Source organism: Penicillium subrubescens (assembly GCF_028828155.1).
Source record: "Penicillium subrubescens strain IBT 31985 chromosome Unknown utg000003l_segment0_segment0, whole genome shotgun sequence".
NCBI classification, from domain to species: domain Eukaryota; kingdom Fungi; phylum Ascomycota; class Eurotiomycetes; order Eurotiales; family Aspergillaceae; genus Penicillium; species Penicillium subrubescens.
Window position 1 is genome coordinate 112,716 of NW_026643153.1, and position 26,560 is coordinate 139,275.

Consider the following 26,560-nt stretch of genomic DNA (forward strand, 5'->3'; position numbering starts at 1 on the left):
TGGTTTTAGATCGTGCGGCTCAATATCGAGCAGAATTTTCCTTACGGTGCTACTGGACCTATCCAGGAGCTGTATTAGTTGGCCTGTAATGGGACTAAGACGGTCGCTTAGAATAAGGTGGGTATGTTTAGTATTATTGCTCTGCGTGCTCTAGCTTGATGCAGATCTAGTGATAATGCTGTAGGGTTTATGTGGGAGGAAGAGAGAGCTCTGGAAATTATAACAAGCAACAGGGTTGCCTAGTTAATGTGCGTGCGAGATATCCTAGTACGAAAAGAGTTGCAGTGTGTTTATATCTATCCCGGCTCTGATATGCTTTGTTCTAGTTATTATGCTATATGTCGTAGACGAGTTTACGGAGTAATAAAAGAAACAACTATACTATCCTTAGCGGAATAAGTTGCTGAAGCAGAGATTCAGTCAAAATAACCTACGTATATGGGTGTCAAATGAAGTATATATGGCAATTGCTAGCCACTGACGACATGTTCCTGACAATTTAACCCTATGTATGGATGACAGTACTTTTCATGGAATCTTGTAGAAGGGTCGGGTCCTGGTAATTTAAGGCACCCGTTAAGTTCTATAGTCACTATATGCTATACACAACAGAAGGCCGCACTAGTACTTAGAGTATCATACTGATTATTGCAAAATGTCCTTCTTGTTGATTTGCCGTTTGAGATAGACCGAGACTCTATCTCGATTTCAGCCTGGCCCTCGCCCCTTTTAAAAAAGAAACTTGTATCTAGCTAGTCAGTGTCCTGGAGCAATTTCGCTACGGTCCGAGATATTGTGGATTTTCCGGTCCTAGCTATTCCGTTCAACCAGAAAATACTTTTCTGACACAGCGAGACAGTCTATTCCACTATCTGCTAGAGGAGCTCGGTTCTCGTTCCTTGGAGACATTGAACTTCGTCTCGGTCAGAAATGACTTAAACCCTGCCTCTATTACGCCTTCCAGCTTCCCGAGATCGATTTCTGGTCTAAATATTCCGCCGTCGTTAAAACACTCCTATTCAAGGTTAGTAATGCACTCCTATTCGGTGTTAGTAATGCACTCCTATTCAAGGTTAGTAATGGTGTTTTTGATAATAGACCGGGCTGTATACTACCTTTGTGTGTTAGTAAGTCTAGTCAACACCTGACTAACTACACATTGTTAGCAGAGGTCCCGAATACATAAAAATAAGCGCCGAAAGACATATTATACTATAGATATAATCATTATACTAAGTCACGACAACATCATATGAAGTTACAAATTCAGAATGCAGGGTACTAGCCTTGTTGAAGCTCTTTAGCTACTCTCTCGACGCATAGAGGCAAGGCGCCTACACGTTGCGACCGCAATACTAGGAGTAGCTCTCGTGTATACGTAGCGGCAGTGAGTGCAGTATATTTGTGCCAGTCGTTATTCTTGTGGGAGTCACTGTCCTACATCAACTGAGAACATTAACTAATGTACGCGTATAGCTCGTGATTGCCTGTTATTTAGATCGCAGTTTTCGGCATTGTGGAAATTCTAGCGAAGCTATATAGTTTTCTGATCGGCGGTATATCTTATCTAGTAGATCAGCGTATCTCCTCATCTTTCCCACGTCCTGTCGCCCACAAAAAAATTGAGTTAACTAAAGTCAATCATGCTACTGTTAACTACAGTATCGTTCTCACTAATACATAATTTAAGCTACAGGCAGTATCTTAGCTATAGCAGATCATGTGCCTTATCTTTTGATATGCCGACTTCAACGCTCAGCTCTGTCGAGCCGGTTGTTTTCCGAACTAGCGGTTTTTGAGGAGGCCTGCGTTAGCCTGATATGATCTCTACCGGAGCAGTCCTGTAGAATTGGCCGACATAGTATACCGCGCAGTCGCTTTGTTCAGTATTATACCCTTGCATTTTGAGGGTATCTAGTCTATTTTTGGTTAGGAGTCCCGAATCGCCACTATGCCCCACTGATCACCACTAATAAGGTTTAGTGATGTCATTCCTCCTATCTCTATCCCCGATATGCATTGATATTTCCTCGTGTTTTAGAGATAGGTCAGACAGGAAAGTGAATCTCAAATTAGTATTGCTCCGAATTGACAGTATATCCTAACTGTCTTTGCCTTATAGCAGTTGCTTCTGTTAAAATAAGGGCTCTAGAGACCGCAAGAAAAGGAGACAAGGAAATCGTCCGATCTTAGAGACACTCACGCTCGATCCCCGAGGGACCTGCGCCTGCCTCTAGGAACTGTCCTAGAGGTTCTAGGAGCAAAAAAGCTCCTAGGACTGGCTTATATGTTCCTGGAGCTGATGGAAGTGCAATGTAAGCTCTTGTATATCCCTGACATCGATCTAAGGGATACTCCGGGCGATACTAGAGGCGCTTCAGTCGACCTAGAGACCCGCACTAATGTGTGTGTGTATTTTATTTACGCTAACCCCTCGCTAAGCTATATTCAGTATACAACAACTATATATCAATATACGTATATATATCGTGTACCACTTCTTAAACGATCTTGGAGCCTTGTTGGGGCCTGCTATAACCTTGTGGTATTGTTCGAATTTGATTGTATCTCTGCAAGGAAGCGCGAGAATGCGGGCAATGCTGACGTCAGAAATCTGGATAATGACTTTGTTGCAGACACGGGTTTGTTGCGATTATAGCTAGCTGAGCGTTTCCTTGTCTTGGGCTTAAGCTGGAACGGTGATGGTTTGTTGTGAAACCGGCGGTGAAAATCTTCTATTGTGAGTATGGGTCTAGTGGAAGGAACAGGTTCTTGGGTCTTAAGAATCGGCTGTGGTGAATTCGTGGTGGGCTGCTGGAGGACCGATATATAGGTTGGTGGATAGCTTAGGGGTAGAGTAGTTGTGGGGGGTAACGGATAGGGAGGCTGAGGCGAGAGGGTTGGTAGAGGTAAACGTGATTCTGGGTTGGTCGGTGTAGATAGCGAGCGAGCACGGGAGCTATTAGATAATTCCTCGGCGGTGGAAAGGACGATTTGTGCTGGTTTGGATTGTGTTTGGGTACTAGCGTCGGTCGTCGTCTTCTTGGGTTGTTCGCTCTGCAAGGAAAGAAAGGGGCTAGGGGCTGGCTGGTAGGGCAGAGGGGTTATGTCGGTGGAAGAGGAGAGCGAGTCGGCGGAGTCGAGATGATATTTTAGGTCACTGGAAATGACTTTCTATATGCAATCTGCTCTGTGTAGTTGCTGTAACTCTTGGGAAGGTACGCGCTGGAGGCTAACTAGGCGTCTGGCTGACTAATACGCAAAGCAGCTAGCCAGGCCGCTACTTGAGAAAGGCTGGTAGTGAAAGCTATTCTTGGCTAGCTGTAGCAGGGTGACGCCGCTAAGCACTTGTCCTTGGAATGATAGAGCTCTGGCCGCGATGGTGGAATAGGTGGTCGAGATAAAAAATTTCTCTTGAGTGGTGCGTTGTGGGGTAGGTGGCTCGGGTGGTGTGGGGGGAGCGCGGATTTAGAGATAGAGGACGGTCGGCGGAGAGGTAGGAAAGGCTTCCTGCCTGCCCTAGGGTCTGGAGGCTAAGGGCTCACTATGGCTTCGACTCCAAATAGTACAGTACGTTGCTATGTACAGTGCGTCCCGAAACTAGTGCAATATCCTATACTCTTCAATGATTCTCTAACCCCACCGCTAGGATACACTGGTCTATATTAGGAGTAAGTCTAGAATATCAATATTCCTGTATCAAACTTAATACTAAAACTGGCTCTGATTAAACTACGATACTTTGTCTGGTAACTGTATTGGGGATCCGAAGAACTAGATTTTTCCAATTTTTCCATAGTGATGCAAAACAGGTAAACACCAGAACTAGGAGTGTGTAGGTGGATACCGGAGAAAGGAAATACTGTATATCCGCCAGAATTAGTTATGTAATAGGGCCTAGTTAACTTATCTAACTAGCTTGAACGAGACATGGTGATCCGACTCACTAATTGCAGACTAAGGCATTAATATGTGAATAGCCTTATAACAGGAACATTATAACTGCGAAGACCTTTCCAAGGTCAACTGTTGAACTTTGTTTTTATAGAAACGTTATGATTCATTCCAATCTTTTATATACTTCTTTGCTTATAGCTAGCGTCAAAGTTGGATTAACACTAAACTCTTCGTCTGACCGCGTCTTAACATCAGGCTTCAAAGTCCCCGAAACCCGCCTTGCAACTTGGAAAGACCACTCAGCGAATGTTACAGCGGTTATCCTTCAAATATTCAGCCCCTTCAAATATAGTAGTCTATACTACCGTAATTAGAGACCCTTAAGAGCAGGCTAGTGCCTCACAACCGAAGTAGGTCTAAATACAACCTTGTCCTGGACCGTACCCGGCTTAATAGTAAGACGAGCGTACTTATCTCCTAGGAAGAAGTACGCATTATTTAGGAAGCCCGGAGCAGGAATCACCGTATTAAGGCGGTGAATTCCTGCGCTGACAAGGGCCGGCTAACCCTTAGCAATAGGGGTAGGGCTAAAAACAATAGAGCTTTCAGCCTTGCCGGGAGTCAGGGTGACGCGCGTATACTGATCCTTGTAGAAGACGTACGTATAGTTGGGCTCTCCCGGGGTGGGTAAGATCGCATCGATAGTAGGGAATCCAGCCTTATCAAGCGAGGGCTAATTGCCGGTGAGAGGTACAGGGCCGAAGGTAACCTTGTTATCTTTGAAATTGATACGAGCGTATTTAACGCTACTGAAGACCCAGATTAAGCCTGTGTTGTCGGGAATTGGGATAACCGCGTCAACTATAGTGAATCCGGCTTGGACTAGCGACTTCTAAGACTCCGCGTATGCCTTCGGGCCCTAGATGATCTGGTCGATGGTTGTGCCGGGAATGACCTTAATGCTGACATAGCGATCTCCTTTGAAGACATAGCCTTGACCGTTGGAAGACTCTATGTATCCAGCGTCGATGGAAGCTCCTGACATGATGAATAAGATGTTTGTTTAGAATTGATGATTGATTGAAAATGATGAACTAGAGACAGTCGGGAGATGAAGGGGTTTATATAGTCTTTCCCTCAAAAACATTTATATCTCCTGACGGAGTCTAGACAAGACTAGTAGCGAGCAACAACTAATCGAACAGTTGCCACTCAAAAAGCATACGTAAATGTCTGCATAACGAGTTCTATAGCCGAATGCAGGACGCAATATATACGAAGTGATGCTCCACAATAAGCAAAACCTCTTAAGGATAGAAGCGTGATATGTACTACAGATTATACCGCTACTAACACGATACTATACTAGGATTGAGCTCCTATAACTCTTTAATGGTTACAATAGTGCTGGCTTTTCAACATTGGGACTAGTGTGTCACTGAACTTACTATGATATCCCAATTTACTGAGGGAATCGGTTTATGCTAGAAGTTAGAACAAATACCAATAGAAGAAAAGGTTGGTAAAGAAGCTAACCAGTAGTCTAGCGGTGTATAGAGTGGGGGGCGGGTGTCTATGGTTCTCTAGCCAGCCACACTGAAATTCATTTTATCTTCACTAGGCATTTATAGACATAGATATAATTTGCCTCGGGCTTGAACTTCCACTATTATCTAAGTAGGGGACGGGACGCAAGATCTTGGTTAACCCAGAATGGATCCCCTGCACTTACAAGTCAATCGAAGATAGCTCACAAATAATTTGTGCAACGTCCTGTATTATGTGGAGTGGATTGGTCTTCACGGCTTCGCAACCTTGGCAGTGTGGTAGCTAATGGATCGAAATGTATAGCTACTCCACAGATGCAGTTACACAGCATAATCACGTTATATATGGTCTCTCGAGAGGCTGGAGCGGAGACCAGGCAAATAGGCTTCTGAGGGACTACACGGGTATTACAAATTAATTGCGTGCTAAATGTATTCTTCGCGAGATGTGATATTGCCTGTGAGGTATGATGAACTATAGTATATATTCCCCGTCGCTCTCGCGCTGCTCCTTAGCCCTTATCGGACAATAGACCCGCTATCCGCCGGCTACTCGATGTCTATCGTGCTATTACGCTTATTATGAAACTAAGCGGCGCAGGCGATTATATTGAGAAGGTCCTTCGGGATATGGAGGAATTGGATGTTAGAGAAGACGGGTTAACGTATTTGGGATATCTTGCGGGTCTACGGCTTAACGGGAGGTTAACAACCTTATCTTTATGTTAATGTTATACCACTAAATCAATATCCTTGGTGCGATAATATTAATTTGCCTAAGAATTTATTTATAAATATCTATTTGTACTTTCCTCAGGACCGGGTGAAATAAGTTCGCCTAACGATTTAATTTACTTTTTGTTGTAATGCAAAAGGAAGCTTACTTCTCCTTATTTCTGAGGGGATATAAGAGGCTATATATACAATATAACGTCCAAGTTGATTGGAAATCAACTTGGTCTTCGTATAGATAGACAGGAATTATTTCCGATGTTGCGGCTTCGTTCCTGAGCAGCAACTGCCTTATATCACAACAGGGAGGTTCTATGCCAGCGGAGAAAAACAGTACACACCATACCTAACTAAACAGCACTCTTTTTGAGACTAAAGTCTTAGCAGTAAGACCCACAATTAAGTGACGGATATAGATTAGTGACGCCGAGTTTGCAATCGACTGTAACCAGATATTAGATAACCGTTCAGTAGCAAGCATCTTGGAACTTGTCAAAGACAGCAGAACACAGAATTTATCCCTTAGCCTTTTCTCTCCCACCGCTCGAACGTTCATCGACGGTAAATCTGTACAGGCCAAGAGCTATTCTATTTCTAGTTCTTTTAGTAGAAATCCCCTAAATTCACTAAGTAACTAAGCCTAGTGAAGTTCATTTTTGACCTGGAATAACGGAAATTACAGCCCTTCTTCTACCGTTACACCGGCGTGGCGAAAATAGCCTCTAGCACTTGCTTCTTTTGCACCAACCTTATCAATACACTATTCGAGAAAAGAGTCAAAGCCTCGATCGGGATCTTCTTCGAAGTAGCTCTAGTTGCGTCTGATAAAGCCCTTAAGTTCGGCGAAGAACTCGTTAATAGGGTTTAGGTTAGGCGAATAGGGTAGCAGATAAACCAGTTTTACTCCCGCGGCTGCACATAGCTGCCCGATCCGCTTAGTGTAGTGGAACGACGCATTATCCATGACTAGTACAGATTTCGGCTCTGGCTATCTTCCACAATGATGAAGAAGCTCATCGACAAAGTCCTCAAACAAAGTGGCGTCCGTAGCGCTACGAAAGACACGAGAAAGAACAATTCCATCTTAGGTATATACAGGCAATATCTGATACCGCTCGTTACGGTGACATTGTGAGACTTACACAGGAGCCACGCTAAGGGGTGACTAGCCTGTCCGTCTGAACCTGATTCATTTATTATATCCAGATTCATCGACGTAAACTAGGTGGTATAACTGAAAGTCCGACAAATTGTGAAGATATAACTCTCGCAGATCGGCACTTTGTTCTTTAGCCCTCTCTCGAGCGGTCTTTTTGGACCAACCTTTAGAAGCGAGGGCCCTCCTGATACTAGAAGTGGTTGCTAAGGTATGAAACTCATCCCATAGAAACACGACTATCTTATTAAGGTAAAGACCGGGCTTTTCGAGTAGATATTCGCAAAGCGATTCAAGCATCGGCGTTATACTTCGTCTCCGGCTAATTCGATTTGAGGGGGCCTGCACGCTTCCAAAGAGCCGTAAGTTCCTGCGAATATTCTTGATTGTACAGTCGCTGTATTCCGCTGTATTAGCTATTTAAGACGTGGTTAGTGACTAGCTCTGTATCGTATCACGAATAAAGTGTAGCTTTGGAATAGGAAGTCTGGGTGCTATATCGCGAGGGTCCTTTTCGCGATTCTCAATCACAGCGAGAAGAAAAGTATATAGCCTAAGGAGATCCACAACTTCGTAGGAGGGAGAGGGAGGTCGCTAGTAAATATGTACTGTGTACGAATACTATATTTTACGCGGTACCTTCGTCCTGTAAAAACAAGGGTTCTATAGTATTCTTAATATTAAGAAGTGTTCTACCGCTAGCCTAATAAGGATTAGGGTATTTCAAAGTAGGATCCGAGAAACAATTTCGCAGATGCACAAAGGGGAATCTGTTTTCGACTCCGACCGTAGTCAGGACTAGATAGGTAAACGAAGTGTGTGATTGGAGTTATTAAATATATTTCGGGAACTTTAGCGTTCAGAGTTCAGAATAATAGACTCGGTTGGCTGCTAAAAGGGCCTTTGTTGGTATTGTAATAGTTACGCCAAAACGTGGCTTATACAGTATAGTATATGCAAGACGGTGACTCTTATTCTTTTGTCAAATCTACCTTTGTCCTTCAAAAATTGCGACTGAAAATCAGTTTGAAGAATATACGTTGATCCGTAAGATTATACTATCGATCAATCCAGTTCAATGTTGCAATTCTACGCACCCTGTAAATAAGTCTAAGTTAACGAGAACAGGTATAGACTGTGACAGATGTATAATCAGCACAAAGTCCTCAGAGGGTTAGCAGGCTTCTAAACTATAGCTTAATATTAAACCCGAGATTCGTGACTTTCAAAGGACTAACTACGTGGATTCACTGATGTCTACGGTTATATTTGTTTAATACTACGGCGCATTGCGCAAGATAGGTAATCTCAGGTACCCTTAGCTATAAATTTTGAGTTCGCTAGTGACTGTAAGAATGTCATCCGGGTTTTGATAACGAGGCACCGGCTGTAAGATAAGAGAAAAAGATAACGCGTTGACCTGGCTCCGCCGCAGGACCTTTTAGAAGAAATGTCTGTATCTCTGTACTGTTTGAAGTAAGGGCCAAGGAGTAGGTCTCTACTCATTATATACATTGGAACATAAAAATTTGGCTTCTAGCGTTAACCCTTGTATTAATTTGTCAATTTCCGTTCCGATGGAATGAAGGGAATACATCATACGCACTATACTAGGGTTCTTTCTACTCCTTTTATTGCGCCCTCGTTGCTAACTCAACCTCTTCACTACCATTCATTATAACAATTCCATCAATTCCATCGAACCAGGGGCCAGCCGCTATTGCGGAGCCGCGATCAAGTGGAATCAATATCATTATTATCGGACTTAGGATTAGAGGATTAGCCGCCGCTATCGAGTGTCATCGCAAAGGATATTCAGTCACAGTATTCGAAAAGGCTTCAGCACTACGCCTTTAAGGTGAGCCGACTTATAATTAGTCTAAGAATATTAGGCTTATGTTATATCAGGAGACTGTATAGGTATTGGAAGTAATGCCGCTCGGATTTTGGCTAAGTGGGGAAACGGACGCGTCTATAAGCTACTTGAAGCTCAAATCAGCTATATTCGAGCTATGGATATCTATGACTAAGCTAGGAAATTTATTGTCACGAATAAAATAACTAGATTCCGCCGCGGCGATAGCTACTTTTTGAACAGGTGCGACCTGGCGAATATACTTTACGAGTATGCAAGAGACATTGGAGTCGAGGTGCGATTTAATGCTAAAGTCACCGACTATTGGGAGACGGATTCTAATGCTGGTATAATTGTCGATGGTAGTAAAGTGGCCGCAGACTGTGTTATTGCTAGCGACGGCCTCTATAGCAAGGCCAGAGGTTTTGTGACAGGCGGCGATCCGGTACCTGTGTCCTTAGGCTACGCAGCTTTTCGGGCTTACTTTAACGTTAGCGAGATCCTCTCAGACCCTGCAGTATATTAGCTCCTTAAAGGCGCTAGTAAAAGTGATTAGGCATCGGCTTTTGTAGGCAAAGACAGCGAGATCACTATATGTACCGTCAAACGGGGAAAGGCTATTATATGGATCTTCACTTACCCTGATCCCGACGGCGACGCTCGTGAGTCCTAGACAGTTCCGGCCAACGTGCAGCACGTGGTAGACAAAATCCAGGATTGGCCTTGCCGGGACAAGATTGCCCCTATCATACAGCATACGCCAGCTAGGAAGGCGATTAATTTTCCCATTCTCACAAGACCCCCCTTAGATACCTGGCTGTCGCCGCTAGGTCGCATCATTCTGACCGGTGATACTGCCCATCCTTATCTCCCTATAGCTGGTTAGGGGGCCAGCCAGGCCATAGAAGATACTGCTGTACTAGCTATCACTTTGGAGTTAGCTATAAAGGACAACGTGCCTCTCGGGCTCAAAATTGCAGAAAAAATAAGGTAAGGGACTTAGCTCTCAGGGTTGCCTTTGATCAAGCACATTTCCTCCTGTATGATCTCGATAGCTAATAATCAAGCGCAGATATCAACGGGCTACTATCATCTAATCTGGAGGAAAGGAGAACCACGATTCGTGGCATCGTCCTGACTAGGAAGCAATCAAGAAAAATCCAAACTTGATCAAAACTCCTCGACCCACCTAGATCCTCGGACATAACTGCCAATCTTCAACATATGAGGAGTTTCCCAAAGTGAGAGAGGCATTCTTATTAGGGAAGGACTACGTCCCCCAAAATATTCCTGAGGAAGGATTATATCGAGCAAATGATTTCACAGGCCTAAAACAAGCCTTAGGAATCACCAAATCATAGAACTAGAGATATAGAATAATACTTGTCTTTTTTTTTGCTATCAAATATTTGAGAACAAAAATCGAATAGAAGTAAGATTTCCTCTTCAGTACTATTTATTTTATACCTCATCATCATCTTTCCTAGAGTTATTGTTCTCGATCCTCTTTTTGTTTCCTGATTTCATAGAAAATTCCCATAAGAAGCATAGTTTTAGGATATTAGTTACAGAAGAATCGTCGACTCCAGAATGATTTGTTATCGATCTTTACTCCGAGTTAGTGATCTTTACCTACACAACGTCCTCCGCAGCAAGATTGATCCACGCATTCGAGTTACCCTTAAAATCGTCTATCGACCGCTAGGACGAGTCCTTCATCTGAATCGAGTAATTCTCAAGGATATACGAAAGCAAGGTTTTCAGAAACAGGTCGGCGAGATATTTCCCTAGACATTGCCGGGGGCCAAATCCAAAGCGCCAAAGTCGATAACGGAACTCGGACGGATTCTTTGCTTGTAAAAAACGTCGTGGATTAAACTAGTAGCGATTATCTCCCTAGGCTTGGTCGTCGTTGTTCAAAGCATGAATGTTAACTGTGACATTAGTTCCGGCTAGAATAATATACTAGTCCACCTGACAGTCCGACGGGGGACTTTGTGCCCTAGAGAAAGATGCGATAGGCTATAGCCGAGCAGATTCCAGAAGACAAGCCATTAGTAGTGTAGAGGATTGAGAGATATACTCGTCCTAGACAGCCGGAGAAGCTCGAGACTTATTCTCCACAATTTCTCGTCGCAAATCCGTTTGCACGTTAGTGTAAGTAGCTAAAAAAACGAGCACCCACGACAGACTGCCGATAGTGACGTCAAGGTTTGCGAAGAGTATCTCATCTATAGTATCCAGTATCTTATGCTTAGAGAGCTTGCCAGAGTCTACGGCTGAGAAGAAGTCGCAGATTGGTAGGAGCCCGTCGAACAAGCTACGAGCTCGGTCGGCGGCCTGACGATTGAAACCAGCCTATATAGCCCGAAAAGTTCTCAGGGTATATTTCGTTGGAGTTAGCAGGAAACGTCCGATTGATAGGCGGGCTAAACCCCCAGCGGTAATACCCGCCCACACCTTCTCCCGGATTTCAACAATTTCGAGCAACTGAGCTTCTATCTCCGGACTTATAGCTCCGTATAGGATATCGCAGAGAACCCAAAATGACACGAGGCGAAGGTCCTCCGCAGGCTTTAGGATAAGAGTACCGTTGCGGTGAATCTTAGGATTCTCGTGTAGCTCCTAAAGGCATTGCTGCACCCGTCGCTCTATTACTAGCAGGAAGTTGACTACCTTGGCCTGATAGAACAGCAGCGCAAAGATATTTCGCACACGATTCTAATCCCCGCTATTAAGTAGACCCAACGCTTTACCAACGAGTTCGCCGAATAGCTATCCCGCATCAAAATTCGTTGACTTTATGTGCAAATAAGAGTCTTTGAAGACAGCGGGTATCTGATCATGCTTAGTAAGTACCCTGAAATCTGTTAGCACCTTCCTTTATACACTATCAGAATATTCACGTATACCTCAGGAGTACTCCCTGCCCAGATACGATAGATATAGCCAAATTCACTCCCCTATTCTCGAGACCTCGCCCGACCCTCAGAAAACTTTATATTGCCTTGCCTATTCGGGAACCGAAATGGGCAGGTAGGTATATCCACCGATCGGTCCGATGACTGGATCGGGTATTTCCAGCAAAGGTAGACCTACTTCTAGCTCCGTTAGTCTTGTTTCCAATACAATCTGTTTGGGTGAAGTACATTGATAGGCGTTGAGATAACGGAATTCAGAAGTTTGCGAAGCTAGATATGTTTCTAGAGAACCAAGAAGGCGATTGCAATCAAGAATACCTGAACTGCCACACGTTCCGGGAAACTGCTCGCTAGTGTGAAGACTCTGTTGTCTGGTATGTCTATTTTTGGGATAACAGAGAGATTTGCAGTGTGCTCCTCAGAGCGTTTCCAAAGTTAAAAGAATACTGAGGGCGTCTGTTATATATCTTTGGTAGCATCGGTAAACACCGGAGTCTTTCTAAATCAAATTCGAGAATACGTATTGTTCGCATTATTGCACCACAAAGTAAGGGGGAGAGAGGTATACATTCTCCTTGATCACACTATGGTTTGTCACATTTTCCGTTAGGCCGCATCATGTTATATTTATGAATAGCTAGCTAGTAGTTCTATGGATCTGATAGGGCAGACAGCTGCGATGGACATACTTTCTACAGATCTATTAGATACGTTCTATTATGCAACTAGTAGTAATAGTAGTGGAGATTCGTTGCCGCTTAATGTCACCATCTGTCCTAGATATATATCTGACACAAACCTAGCGAACAAGGATACTGAAGGGAAGATATAAAGGCAAGGGGATAATGTGAGGTGTCCAAACTTCTCTTCTCACTGGAAAGGTTGCATCGCTAACGTGGGTACTGATTAGAAAGGAGGAAGAAACTAATAGGTGGGAGGATTACAGAATTGTCGGCCCTACTAATACGAAGTAAGACGGATAGAAGAGCAAAAGAGGCAGGAATAGAAAATTGAGTTTATGCTGAACAAAGAATAAATTGTAGACAATTTAAGGGATATAATCAGGTTTACTCTATTCTAGATAACCGTATCCACGTCACACGTGATATAGTTTCCGTTCAACCCGTTCTTCTGCCTGTTATAATTGCGACACTCGAAGCAGTTCGCTATTTCTATTAATAAACCCGTAATCTGCCCGCTGCGAATTGCCGCGTAGATAATAGAAATCCAGGATCCGATAGTTTTGCGCTTACGATTAAGTCCGGATCTAGATTTCACAGTAGGATGTTCAACCAGGCCTCTATAGAAGGGTACTTTGAGTTCGTTTCGGACAAATTGATACAGCAGTTTGGCCCTATCCCTAAGGTATCTCTCGGTCTGTGGTTCAGAAAAGGCGTTTTCGCGTATGCTCTCGAATAGAGATATACAACTAGACCTAACACGCGCCATCATATCACTGATTGCTGAAAGTGAATCCGTATGATGCGTCGATGAAGGCCTATACTGGCTAAGTATGTCTATTGCGGGAGGTGCTATGGCGTTCGCGATAAGCTGCGCACGCAAGTGAAGGGTTTCTCTTACGGAGTTTACCTATATATCCCGAGCTGTCTTGATCAGCTTAGCTTGGAGGGATACAAGAGGCTCCTCGGCTAGCTTGTTGAGAACTTCCCGAGTAGCAATTCGAATCTCTTTGTCTAAGGCATCTTAGAAAGTGACGTTCAAAATACGGAGATCCAGCGCTTGGCAGGCAATATAGAGGTGAGCTGTACTTATGAGAGACAGCACCTCTACCGCTTGTATAGTATATCTTGCCGAAATGAATACAAGTGAATTGATAGGCTAGTTATTCATCTCTGCTAATTGCATATGCGATGAGACTGGATTGGCCAGAAACGCGAGTTCGGATATATAGGCAGCTATGTTGATGTCGACACCCTTTATAGTGAATGAAAGATTGGGGTTGTCTGCTAATAAGTTGGAAGGCAGCCCGCGATTTAAATCAGGATTAATTAGCTCGGATAAGACGCTAAAGAGCATCTTTCCTATCATTTGCAGAGCTAGGCGTGTCTTTTCTATCGCGGTTGTCACTAAAGCAGCTTAGAAGTTGTATCCCGAATAGACTTCGCCAGATTGTGTGTCAATCACTGGATTGTCCTGGGTAGAGTTCAATTCCGTGCTTAGCTGCTTAATGCTAAGAAGGAGGTCCTCTAGCCCCGGGCCTATCTATTGCGATGCACCTCGGAGCGCGTAACGGTCCTGAAACAAACCGGTACAGGTGCGATTCTTGGTCTCGGACGTCTCTAGTAGGGACGAACCACGCACGAAATGACGAATGTTCCGAGTAATTTCGAGCTGGCCGCTGTGGGGGCGAATGGCGGCAACAAAGTGATAGTAGTTCTCTGTATTCCTTAGGAGCGCCTCGTATGATATACCTACAATGGACTGGCAGAGGATAGCCAGCTGGTTGGTGTTATATATGGCTATGCTTGCTACTGCTGCGGACGCAGCAGCACCATTGAGAAGACCTAACCCTTCCTTGGGTCCCAAAACAATCGGCTTAAGTCTAGCAACATCCAGAGCTTCCGCAGCGCTAATGACAACTGTCTTTCCGTTCTTTTCTCTTTCCCAGTGAACCTTGATATCGGGGTTACCTTCCAGGATTCCAGCGATGTATGCCAACGGCATCAAATCTCCCGAGGCAGAGATTAAGCCTCGCAACGGGACTACAGGGGTTATCCCGAGGTCGAGTAGTCTAAGCAGGTAGGCAATGATCTCGAACCGAACACCGGAATGACCACGAAGGAGATGATTACATCGTACCACGATTATGGCGCGTACCTACGATACAGGTATACTGTGGAAACCGATGTCATAGTTTGCTTTCGCTGGGTCTAAGTCAGATTCTGACAAGACCCTAGTCTGAGTTAACTGCAACAAAGCAGCTTGCAGTCTATGAAAGTCCAAAGTGCGGGAATCGGCGCTACCACTAAATCCCGTAGTAACTCCTGTTAAGAATTCTATCAATTCACTATACATTGAAGGTAACTTTATGCTAACATACCGTAGACCTGATAGCTATTGGCGAGATACTCCTGTAGCTAATTTACCCTAGACTCAACGCGCCGGGCAATATTACTATTGGGACTAACAGTGGCCTGGGAATGGTGCCTTTTTTTTTTTTTTCCTTGTTAGCACTTTTCTGAAGATCCGGCGGTCAGATACATACCTAGCAACAGCAATCACGCTCGCAATATCGAGATTCTCGCTATCCAAGAGGACCTTTCCTCCAGCTTGGAGCTTATTGACCTTATCCTATGACTGTAATGCTTGCTCTAAGTAAGGCGATGTAGTTTCTTGTTTAAGAGGTAACTTTACGTCGAATATAGTTGAAGTAACGGCTTTGGAGTTTGCTTTGTGTGACAGAGTGTTAACACAATTGAAAGTGAGAGAAGATCGCAACCGTTAGCTTTAAGCACTAGGCGCAAGGTTAAATGATGGTCTAGTATGTTTAGTATTCCGTCGAATTGCTTTACATATTTAGCTAGGCCTCCTAATGCAATCTATGAAAATTTTTATATATAAGGTTCTCTGCAACTACTATATCTTGGCAGCTAAAGGGGTAGAGTCGATAGGACTTGGAGTCACTGTGCACAAACCTAATGGTTGGCTTAGCCACAGGTTGACTGATCGCAAAGCATGAACTGTATACACCGATGTAGAGATCTATTTGCATGGATACTTGCTACAGGCTTATTCACTTAGCTGGCTGAGCTGGCCGTTGCCCTTGCATATTGTTCAGCACTTCATTTTTGCTCTTCCTATTGCATTGTGCGTGTCTTCTTCTTCTTCTTCTTTTTTCTTTTCTTTTTTTTTGCTTTTTCCAAGTTTCTAAGTAAGGGAGTGGATTTCTCTGCGTCGATAGTCCCTGCGACCAGATCTATCAAATCGCTTAGTGTTCACATATCTTTAGCTACCTTAGAAGGACACTTATAGCTTATGCACGCTTGTGAATGAAGTTCTATTATGCAAGCCTGGAAACCTCCTATTAGATATAATTATTAAGGTGGCGTATTCTAGAAGACACTATTGCTTAGTGAAGGGATAATGTTCCTGTAAGGGACAGGCATTGTATGTAATAGGACCCAGGAATTTTCAAATATGACTAGGACACGTGTGACTGATCTATCATTCTTCACCGCGAAGTAAGGTTTTAGGGCAATTTTCAAAGTCCAAAGAGTGGAGTTAGGGGAAAAACTACACGATCGATTAAGTAGGAGCACCTTGACATACTCGTTCCGCAACTAGAATTCTCTAGGTACAAGATTTAGAAAACTGCTCCTATAGGAGGTGGCGCTCGTGGAACAGGGAGAAATATTTCGCAGTAGTGCAGATCATTCCGCAAAGCCGTATAGCTTGTGCCCGAGAAAGGAAATCGGTGCGGCCCGCAACCCTCACTCCGATTATCCCGTCTTTAGGCGAGACTAACGCGTAAGGCACGGTCGGAGTCTTTTAGAAGTGGAATTTTGTTAAGCAATGGACCCCATCTAATGAGATTTCGGGAACCTCCCCGAAGTCTTTATAAGAAAAGACGCTGCCGATTTGTGTGCCAGCGGGCCAAGATATACTTTGCGAGACAATGTCCTTAAAGTCGATCACTTTATATGGAGCGGTAAGAATCCGCTTATTCTGCACTTCCCCTAATAAATCCGAAATTGTCCAGGATCGCTGCAAAGTAAGGCGCATAGGTACCGTGGTGACGGCTAACCCGACAAAATGGGCCGCGTTATCCATAGGGACGTCGCGGCCACTGGACACGTAGCCGAATACGATGTCTGACTAGCTAGTGGATGCTGCGAGTGTCTAAGCCTATGCAGATGTGAGCAAAGTGGCGAGCGTGATTCCTTTAGGAGGTAATAGCCGGGCTAAGTCCTCCGCGTAGATAACAATATCTCGTTGCAATGTTGGTTGAGACTGGCTCAAAACCGTTATAGTGGCATTGTCGAGGGCTTTTCTCCAGTAGTCGAACGCTTCTAGCGTACTTTGGGTATATCGAACGCGTATATAATCCGAAAAGTCCTCTGACACTGCAAGCTCTCGACCGGAGTATGCAGACATAAAGTCGTTGTACAAAATTCCTAGTGAGATTCTATCGTACTGGGCATAGTTGATCCTGACCAAGAGGACCCGAGACGTCGGGCTAGATAAAAATGTGAGATAAAAGTAGAACGTCCTAGAAGGCGGAAACTGCCTGCACTTTTCGCGAATCAAACCCTCAATAACAGGAGGAATTTCTTCCTGTATATCTATGAATTCTATTCTGTCTTTCCAGCCCTTCAGCACCACTTAGAGTATTTAGTTTTGATATAGGATAAAAACCGTTCGCAGAGCGGCATACCTTGCGATCACCTTTCTCTATACGTCTTCAAGGCGTTTGATATCAACATCCGCCGGTAGCTCGATTGTAAGATAATCACAGGGCTGCTCGAGGTTCTATCTCTGGAATTCTGTGGTGCGGAAAACATCAATCATATCTATCTCGCTAATCAACCGATCGCGAATTAACGTATCGTGTAGGTTGTGGTTAAGCTTGTATGAAGGCAGCGGGGATACAATTTAGTCCCGGTGGTTTTCGATGACTGAAGACATTTCTTGGAGACCCGAATAAGCAAGAATAGATACAACGCGAATTGCAAAGCCTTCCTTCTGACAAAGCGCCGCCAGCTTCATTGCATCGATAGAAGATCCTCCAAGCTCCAAAAAGTTATGCTTTGGTCTAATTATGTCTGGCGCGATACTGAGCACTTGAGCCTATAGCCCCTTAAGAGCGTCTTATATCGGGGAAGCAAGGGTGTATAAGCAATCGAAGGTAGCAGATGGGTTTTTGTACTTGGCCCGATCTAATAGTGATAATGCCTCAGCTCGAATCCTCAGACGCCTGCGGTCGACCTTGCCGGTAATAATTGTGGGAAGGTATGCAAGAGGGAAAAAGATAGAAGGGATTATATAATTTAGGGATGACTTAGCTAATGTGTTGTATGCCGCCTGAGACTCCGCGTAGAATAAGGCATCTGGTGGGCGAAGGAAATCGCTATCGTCACTAGTGTCGGCTGAGCTTTAGTGAGATACAAAAGCAATGAGTATTAGGGTGCGATTCGTGTCGATAGCTTCCACGACGACTTCTGTGCTTTAAGGATAAAATATCCTGAGCTTTTGCTCCACGTCTACCAATTCGACCCTTTGCCCACGGATCTTGACTTAAGAATCCTTTCTTCCAAGCAATCGTAATGTCCCGTCGGGCCGATATTCTGCCAAGTCACCAGACTTGTACACTTGCCTCGATATGCCTAAGCGGAATTCTGCTAGCTATTTAGGAGCATCAACAAAAGCCGTAGTGGTCTGATCTCGATCAGATAGATAACCTTTGCCTACGGTATGACCTTCGATCAAGATCTCACCTACGGCACCGACTGGAACTATCTTCTCAAGGTCATCTAGGTTAACTAGCTATAGACAAGCGCCGAGGGGACGACCGATTTGCCCGAGCTCCGTGGTCGAGTTCACAGAGGAATACACACAGCAGCAAACAGCACACTCAGACGGGCTATATCCGTTGACAAGCTGGAGGTATGAAGACTATTTATCAATATCTTCTTTCCTTATGGGTTCTCCTGTTATGACTAGCGTGCGGAGACTAGGCATTTGAGTCGGTGATAAGATGCGGGCTACCGATGGAGTAAGAATCGTGAAATTGGCTTAGAATTCGTTGATAGTATCGGTAACGGAGTCAGACCGTGCAGAGTCTAAGGGAATATATAGGGTACCACCCATCACAAGACATGCAAGATATTCAAAAACACTAGCATCAAAGGCATACGAAGCAAATTGGAACACCCGGCTAGTGGCATTGAGACCCATGGCCACAGGAACAGTTGCAGCTATTGTGGCAAAGGTATCGTGCTGTACGCAGAAACCTTTAGGCTTGCTAGTTGAACCGGAGGTGAAGACGCAGTATGCTGGAATCTCGGGTGAGACCGGTCTCAATTTGCTATATAAACTAGCTTTTATAATTGCAGGCTTATTCTCGCCTAGAGTAATCACATCCGGAACGAGTTTTCGGGCTAGGTCGGTCTGTTGTTAAGATGTAATGACGAGCTTTACTCTTGCGATTGCACAAATTTCTCGCAGTCGCGAGACAGGATGGGCCGGGTTAATAAGAAGGAATGCGCCACCTGCCTTCATTACCCCGAGTAGGGCTATGGTAGTCTAGATAGACTTTTTAAATATAAGCGGGATGATCCCCGGCCCCCTAAAGTTATAAGCAATGATATGTCTTGCCAGGGAAGAAGAAAGTTTATGTAACTAAGCATAAGTGATTTCGCTATCCCAAGCATAGACTGCTATAGCATCTGCCTGTTTATCACAGCGGTCTGCAATAAGCTTATGCACACAGCGATTGACCAGGCTGGGGACCTGAGCGTTCCACTGACTCATCAAATTTCCGTCCTTAGTGCTAAGTAGAGGTATAGGGGTGCTGCTGCTAAGTTCGGCGTCGGAAAACGTCTTCAAATCAACGGTTGGAGATTTTGCAGCTTTCGGGGCAGAAGATAACAACGAGGTAATGATCGCTATAGTAAAACAGGAATGACTGGGAAAGCGTCAGAGAAAGATAAGTCTGAGGATCAAACGATGAACACGTTGGTCTAAAGAATTAACGTGACTAAAGACTCTTGGAGTTGTCAGATGTGGCAGGGCTAGAGACTATCGTCCTTATGGAAAATCGTTTCCTTGCTAGCTTAACGCAGTACTGCATTGTATACCGGAGCAAAAGCAAGATCATGAAGTGTCTTGAGCTAGCAACGCTAGTTTCTGCACGATCTAGATGATATCCCTTGCTTGATAGGCAAGGATGCAAGGAGTATACTATAAATGCGGGCAACGGTGGGACGCCTAGCATTCTGTTCGTAATATTAGAAAAGGTAACATTACAAAAGTCAGCTGTTTATTTTAGTTCAGATAAGTATGTAGAGAAGGGAGTGTTCTATATAACTATAGATCTCAGTTTGAAAATCAAATCAGCCTCTAGTCAAGAACTATCACTATAGCTGCGAAAGATCCACAGTCTGTCCTCGATCTGTTCCGTCGATCAGTGCAAGAAAGTGCCGGCAGACATGCCCTAGAAGATAGCCAAAACTCCGTCTTATCATACCAGCAGCTAGACCTCGCTTCCTCAAAATTGGCGCAATATCTCCAGCAGTGCGATATGAACGTTGGGCAGCCAATTCTATTGCTAGCGACTTCCTGTTGCGATATAGTTGTGGGAATTTTAGGCATCCTCAAAGCCGGAGGGTGCTATATACCACTTGACCGAGCACAATGGCCACCAGAAAAGATAGACTCGATTCTTGGGCGCATTAATACAGACTTGATCGTTTATACAGGCGTTCAGCCCGATATCCGGACACAGGAAGTCAGATACGTTAGTGTCGAGGATGTTTTAACCAATTTCCCTGCCGTGGAATCTGTGAAATCTCTGAATGACGAGTTTTCAAAACGAATGTGCATAATCTTCACCTCCGGGACAACCGACAAACCAAAGGGCGTCATTCTGACACATACCTCGGTGCTTAATCTCGTTTCATCCCCCCTATTTAATTTTGCAATATCTAAAGGCGACCGGATACTTCTTGTACTCTCTATAGCGTTTGACGGTAAGACGTCCATGTTCTCCCGACGTGCTAGATAAATGCTAAATATCAAACAAGCTTTCATAGGTGCGCTCTTCAGCACTATATATAATAGCGGGACAGTAGTCCTCGCTAGTTCTGAGACTATCTAGGAACGTGCGGTCACAGCGAATGTGTTTGCTGTCACTCCCTCTATCCTGGATGTTTTGAGCTTGCCAACATATAGTACCGACTATCCGGAGCTTAAGCGCGTTATTCTAGGGGGCGAGACCCTATCCCAGAGACTCATCGAGGGCTGGTCTTCTGCAAATGTTGATTTCTGGATTGCGTACGGGCTAACAGAAGCTACATATACTATCTTAACGGGCCTTTTGCAGGCAGACAGAAAGACTAGCCGTTACTACACTACCCGACTTGGTCAATCCATTCCAAATTCCACTATTACGCTTGTTGATGAAAATTTGCAAGAAGTTAGTGATATTAGTATCGAAGGCGAGATATTCGTTTCGGGTTACTGCCTAGCAGAAGGCTACTGGGGTGACGAGAGATTAACAGAGACTAAGTTTATCCAGTATCAAAACGATAGAATATATCGCATAGGTGATATAGCTAAGTGGGTGATTACCGAGTCAGGGTCCCGAATACTAGAGTTCCTTAGCCGAAGGGATCGGATCACGAAGATCCGAGGGTTCCTCGTTAACCTCTCCTAGGATTTAGATGCTAAAGTCGTGCAGCTTAACGAATATATCACGTTCTCTTTTTCGCTCGTTCTCAACGGAATGTTGGTCTCTGTGGTTGGTCTAAAGGACGTCGATACAGAAACGCTTATTGCCAGATAGAAAGCGATATCACTAGCTTATATAGTTCCGGATTATCTCGTGGCCCTTAGTCATCTTCCAATGATGAATGGCAAGACTGATGTCAAGGCCCTCAAGAGAGTCTTGAGCGGAAACCTACCTTCGACTGTTAATCATGTTGGAAGTGTTATATACACTCTGGATGAAGCGATAATGATAGCACTTTCCTATATCACCAATATTCCAATCGATCATTTTGACACCAAAAAGTCGGCCGTGAACTACGGAGTACATTCACTGACTGCCATCAAAGTATCTACGCTTTGCCGTGAGCGTAGATTCACCGTCCCTGTTCGGGATATCCTCCTTGCGCCGTCTATACAAGCTCTGATAGATTATTGTGTCACCAAAGGTCTAACTGCTCCCTCTTATATTCAAGCGTTATATCGAACTAAAGAGGTAGCACTTACTCCTCTACAGAGAGGGCTCCTTCTTGCCACTCTAGAGGACCCAAGTGTGAACTACGTGCAATATATTTCCTATTATGCCACAAGCGATATCCCCCGCATCAGTGCAGCATAGGAATCGCTCGCCTTGATAGAACTATTGTTCCGGATAACTTTCAGTTGGCTACAGGCTGAGCCAACACAAAGTCTTCAGCTGCGTCCTACATTTAATTGGGACGAGATGGTTGTTAATACGCAGCAGGAGATTAATATAGCTCTCCATGAATTGACTACCCGCGCTGATCTGGGCAACAGTTTTGCAGTCTTGTATTGTGAAGGTGATGAGTTAGAATTAGGTCAGAGTATTGTGGTGTAGACTGTTCATTATACGCTTATAGATAGCTACTCTGCATCACTGATTTTCCAGAAAATCGACAACAAGCTCTATAGAAAACCCACTGAAAGCTCTCTTCCATTTACGGTGGCGGTCTAGGATATAGATCGCTTACGCTTAGAGACAACTACAGAGGCGCAGGAATTCTGGAGGGAGTTGGAGCCACTTTTTCCCAAAGCATCTAGGGAGATTATATTCCCTTCTTTGTCCCACAGCCCCCGCAAAAAAGGCTATACACAAATCCACGTTCTATAGAGCATAGACTAAGACAAGATAGAAGCCTATGCTCGGGCTGCAAATATTACCCTAGCTGCTATCTACAATGCCGTATAGGTGCTACTCCTCGCTAGCTACACGGGTTCAGATGCGATAGCCTATGGGGCTGTTTTCTCGGGTCGCTCGCTTCCTTTCAGATGGACTAAGACAATACTAGGACCATTGATTGAAACATTGCCTGTGGTCGTTGAGATCGACAGATAGCAAAAGACAGCCGACTTCTTGCAGCAAATTCATCGGATTATTCAGTATCTGTCTAGCTTCCATGGCTCACATCTCCCTTCTAATATTCTATCATTTTCCACCACCGTTACTGTCTAAGACAAGGAATCTGCGAAAGGATTAAGCGCTGTTAAATAGTTTCGTGAACCATATTTCCGAAATACCGTAGCTACTCCTCTTAATCTAGTCGTCAACCCAGATAGCAAGATCAGTATTTTCTATAGGACTAAAAGCTTCCTACCTGCACTAATTGAAAATGTTGGAGCTGTCTATAGCAACCTCCTCTCTGTTATCTTGTGTGACTAGGTTACTGTGCAGAAGTGCCTCGACCTGAGGTTTCCTCTCTAAATGCAGCAAAGCTTGCTGGCCACAGGCAACTTTGGATTATTAGCTAGCAGGAACTGCGATGCAGCGAAGACTATCAGCGATCTGTTTCGAATTGCTACGAACCAGCACTCCTCCAGAGCGGCAATCCAGCGGGCGGACATCACGCTGACCTATTCCGAACTCTCTGGCTATGTAGATAAGGTAGCTGCTATAATTTTATGTCTTGTTCTACCCGGAAAAGTGGTTGCAGTCTTAGCGGATCGTTCCATTAATTGGATTGTGGCTATACTAGCAGCTATGCAAGCAGATACAATCTATTGTCCAGTGGACGCATCTTATTCTGCGGAATACTGTACCCAGCTTCTTGAGCGCAGTAAAGCACGACTTTTACTCGTTCCGGACAGCTTGCAGATTTCCGTAGTAGGCCTAAATGGGCCGTTGACGCTGGCGATCGACAATATCCTTAACAGCCGCAGCGGCCCAGTAAACCTGCCGATTAGAGGACCGCGGCCAAGCTCGACAGTATACATTTGCTTTACTTCGGGATCTACTGGTCAACCAAAAGGTACCTTTTGGGCATTTGTTATTAGATCAGAATTATGCTAAAATTCTCCAGGTGTACTATGCCGATATCGAAGTATTGTTGCCTTATACGCTGCACCAGCTGCCCGGCCCACAAGTTATCCTGGCGTACGAATTGCGCAAATGCTTTCTCCTGGCTTCGACGGCTGCATACATAAGATCCTCTCTACAGTCTGCTTCAGAAGCACTTTGGTACTCCGGCGAGAACAAGACGATATTTTCTCTTATCTTCAAGACGTGGATATTACTATTTTAACCCTATCCGTAGCCTCAGAGCTGAGCCTAGAAGATTATCCGAACTTGAAATCGGTACGTTTGAGCATATTCACACGGGATTCCCACCCTCTAATATTTTTGCTCGCTTTTCAAGGTCCATTTCGGAGGAGAGCCTATACCAGAGCCGTTAGTCGAACGATAGGCAGCAGGAAGAATACTATACAATATTTACGGGCCCACAGAGGTAAGACAACTATATGTTTTCGGAAATAGACAAAATCTCAATTTTGTGTTACAGACTTCCCTTCTTGTCTGCCACCACTAATTAAAGCCTAGCGGTACAGTGAGCCTTGGTCGTCCTTTGCTGTTAGCAAGAATTTACATTCTCAACAAGCAACTAGACCTTCAGCCTCCCTTTGTGGTCGGGACAATCTTCATTGCTGGTATTTAAGTAGCTCAAGGCTATCACAACATAGAGAAGAAGACATCGGAGGAGATTCTTCCCGATCCATTCTGTGGGAGCTCAACAAAAGAAATAATATTCCGCTCCGGTGACCTTAGGTTCTGGGATAAGCAGGGAAATCTGCATTGCTGTAGTCGTAACGATCGCTAAGTCAAAATACGAGGCTTCCGAATTAACTTGGATGACATCACAACAGTCGTTCTTTAGAAAATACCATCAGTGCGCAAATCGGTTGCGACAGCAGAAAATGGTGTTGTGGTGGTCTGGGTAGAGCCTAAAGAAATTGATACAGAGCTCCTTAAGCGAAAGCTTTCCTAAGCGCTACCACCCTATACTGTCCCCTAAAAAGTATTCGCTCTCGAGAGGTTGCCTCAAACACAGAATGGGAAGGTTGATACAAAAACCCTCACGTCACATGCACCGACATATCAGACTTTAGGGAGTAATGAGGCTCTGACTTTAGTGGAGAAGACTATTGCCGAAGAATGGCGACGACTCTTGGCGCTGGACAAGATATATAACATATCCTGCTTCGATAATTTTGCCGCGCTAGGAGGGCATTCTTTACTATAGTTAGCGCTCGTGGCGCGACTGAAGAAGATTTTTCACATTCCCATCACCGTGAACGATGTCATCTGAGCATCCTCACTCCGAGGTCTGGCCAACTATATCCAAATATATAATAGCGCGTAGTCAAACACTATCTCGGGGGATTTATTAGGAGATTAGAGCAGGTCCCTCGGCCTGGATAACCCTTCACCTGCCGAGCTTGAATGGATCCACCGCCACTAAAACTCCGAGGAGAGGTCGTTATTCAATGTGCCTTATGTCGCGAAGCTTTCGAGCAAGATTGATCAACAGCTGCTCAAATTGGCCCTAGAGAAAGTTTTGAACCGACATCGAATTCTACGGTCTAGGTTCACGACTCAAGAAGGGAAAACAAAACGCTCCCTCTCACTAAATGCTATCATTGTGCCTCTTATAGATGATATCGATATAACAGCCTTTATCTAGCAGTCCTTCAGGCTCGATAGTGAAGATCTTATTCGGGTTATTATCTTATCCTCGACGCTCGTTATCTGCGCTTCTTACGTACTCTTCGATTTGACAGCTCTCAACGTGATTCTGCTGGAAACAGCCGATGCATACCACGGAAAAGAACTAGAGCCTCCTAAACACGAATACTTCGAAAGTACTGTTTGGAATTAGCCTATTAGGTTATCCTGTGCCTCATTCTGGCCAAAATACTTGGATAGACTCTCTTTTCTTGATTCTACTCTAGTGGGCTTAGGTACACAAGTAGCACCTAGGCGGTCTTACCGCGGAGTATCTGTGATACAGGCTATTCCTTACTCGCTCTATAAGCGATTTCTCGCGCTGTCATCCCGAACTGGTATTACCTTGTATCAAATTGGCTTAGCGGCGGTTGGATTTGTGCTTTATGCTCTCTGTAGACGGGATGATATCCTTTTAGGAGCTCCGTATATAAACCGCCCCGATATGAGGGATATGTCAATAGTTGGACTGTTTCTGCAACCTCTTCCTGTGAGGGTTAAGTCAAGTAGTGATAATCTTACGACAGAGGAAGCTCTCTTTCAAGTTCGCGCATTATCTCAGTCCGCACTAGCGCACGCAATTCCCTAGCACCAGCTATTGAACCTGTTAGGTCTGCCATTTTTACCCCTATCACTTGCTAAACAAAGGCAGCAGCAACCACTCTTCGATTGCGTGGTCACATTCCATGACTATTGTGTCCGAGAAAAACACAGTCGCGACTTTCCTATCGATGGTGTGACACCGACTCCTATTTCGGCGAAAGGTGCTAAGTTTTCTTGTCTCTTTGAATGGCAAGCTGAAAATGATGCCTTGAATATTCGCTATGAGTACGATACAGACGCGATGCCCGCGGCGTTCATCACAGTGATGCAGTCTATGATTATCTGCTGCTTGGAGCGCTTGCTGGATTCAAATTGTTCGATGCAAAACCTGCGCACGGAAATTTTGCAGGTTTTGTCGAAGGAATACCGATTACGAGATTTACAGGT

General features: G+C 44.5%; 3 protein-coding genes across 3 annotated transcripts; all 3 read right to left on the minus strand.

Moving 5' to 3' along the window:
* Positions 1-4,816: 4,816 nt before the first annotated feature.
* On the minus strand, positions 4,817-4,942 carry N7473_004249 (uncharacterized protein; the record flags this gene model as incomplete). Its single annotated transcript, XM_057150189.1, has 1 exon — positions 4,817-4,942. One exon carries the CDS (start codon positions 4,940-4,942, stop codon positions 4,817-4,819), a length of 126 nt encoding a protein of 41 aa, XP_057010299.1.
* A 5,946-nt stretch (positions 4,943-10,888) lies between these two features.
* Positions 10,889-11,973, minus strand: N7473_004250 (uncharacterized protein; the record flags this gene model as incomplete). The annotated part of the gene is made up of 6 exons (XM_057150190.1): positions 10,889-11,065; positions 11,154-11,189; positions 11,282-11,545; positions 11,648-11,812; positions 11,846-11,908; positions 11,944-11,973. 6 exons carry the CDS (start codon positions 11,971-11,973, stop codon positions 10,889-10,891), a joined length of 735 nt encoding a protein of 244 aa, XP_057010300.1.
* Positions 11,974-14,331: 2,358 nt separating this feature from the next.
* Positions 14,332-14,793, minus strand: N7473_004251 (uncharacterized protein; the record flags this gene model as incomplete). The annotated part of the gene is made up of 1 exon (XM_057150191.1): positions 14,332-14,793. One exon carries the CDS (start codon positions 14,791-14,793, stop codon positions 14,332-14,334), a length of 462 nt encoding a protein of 153 aa, XP_057010301.1.
* Positions 14,794-26,560: the final 11,767 nt, after the last annotated feature.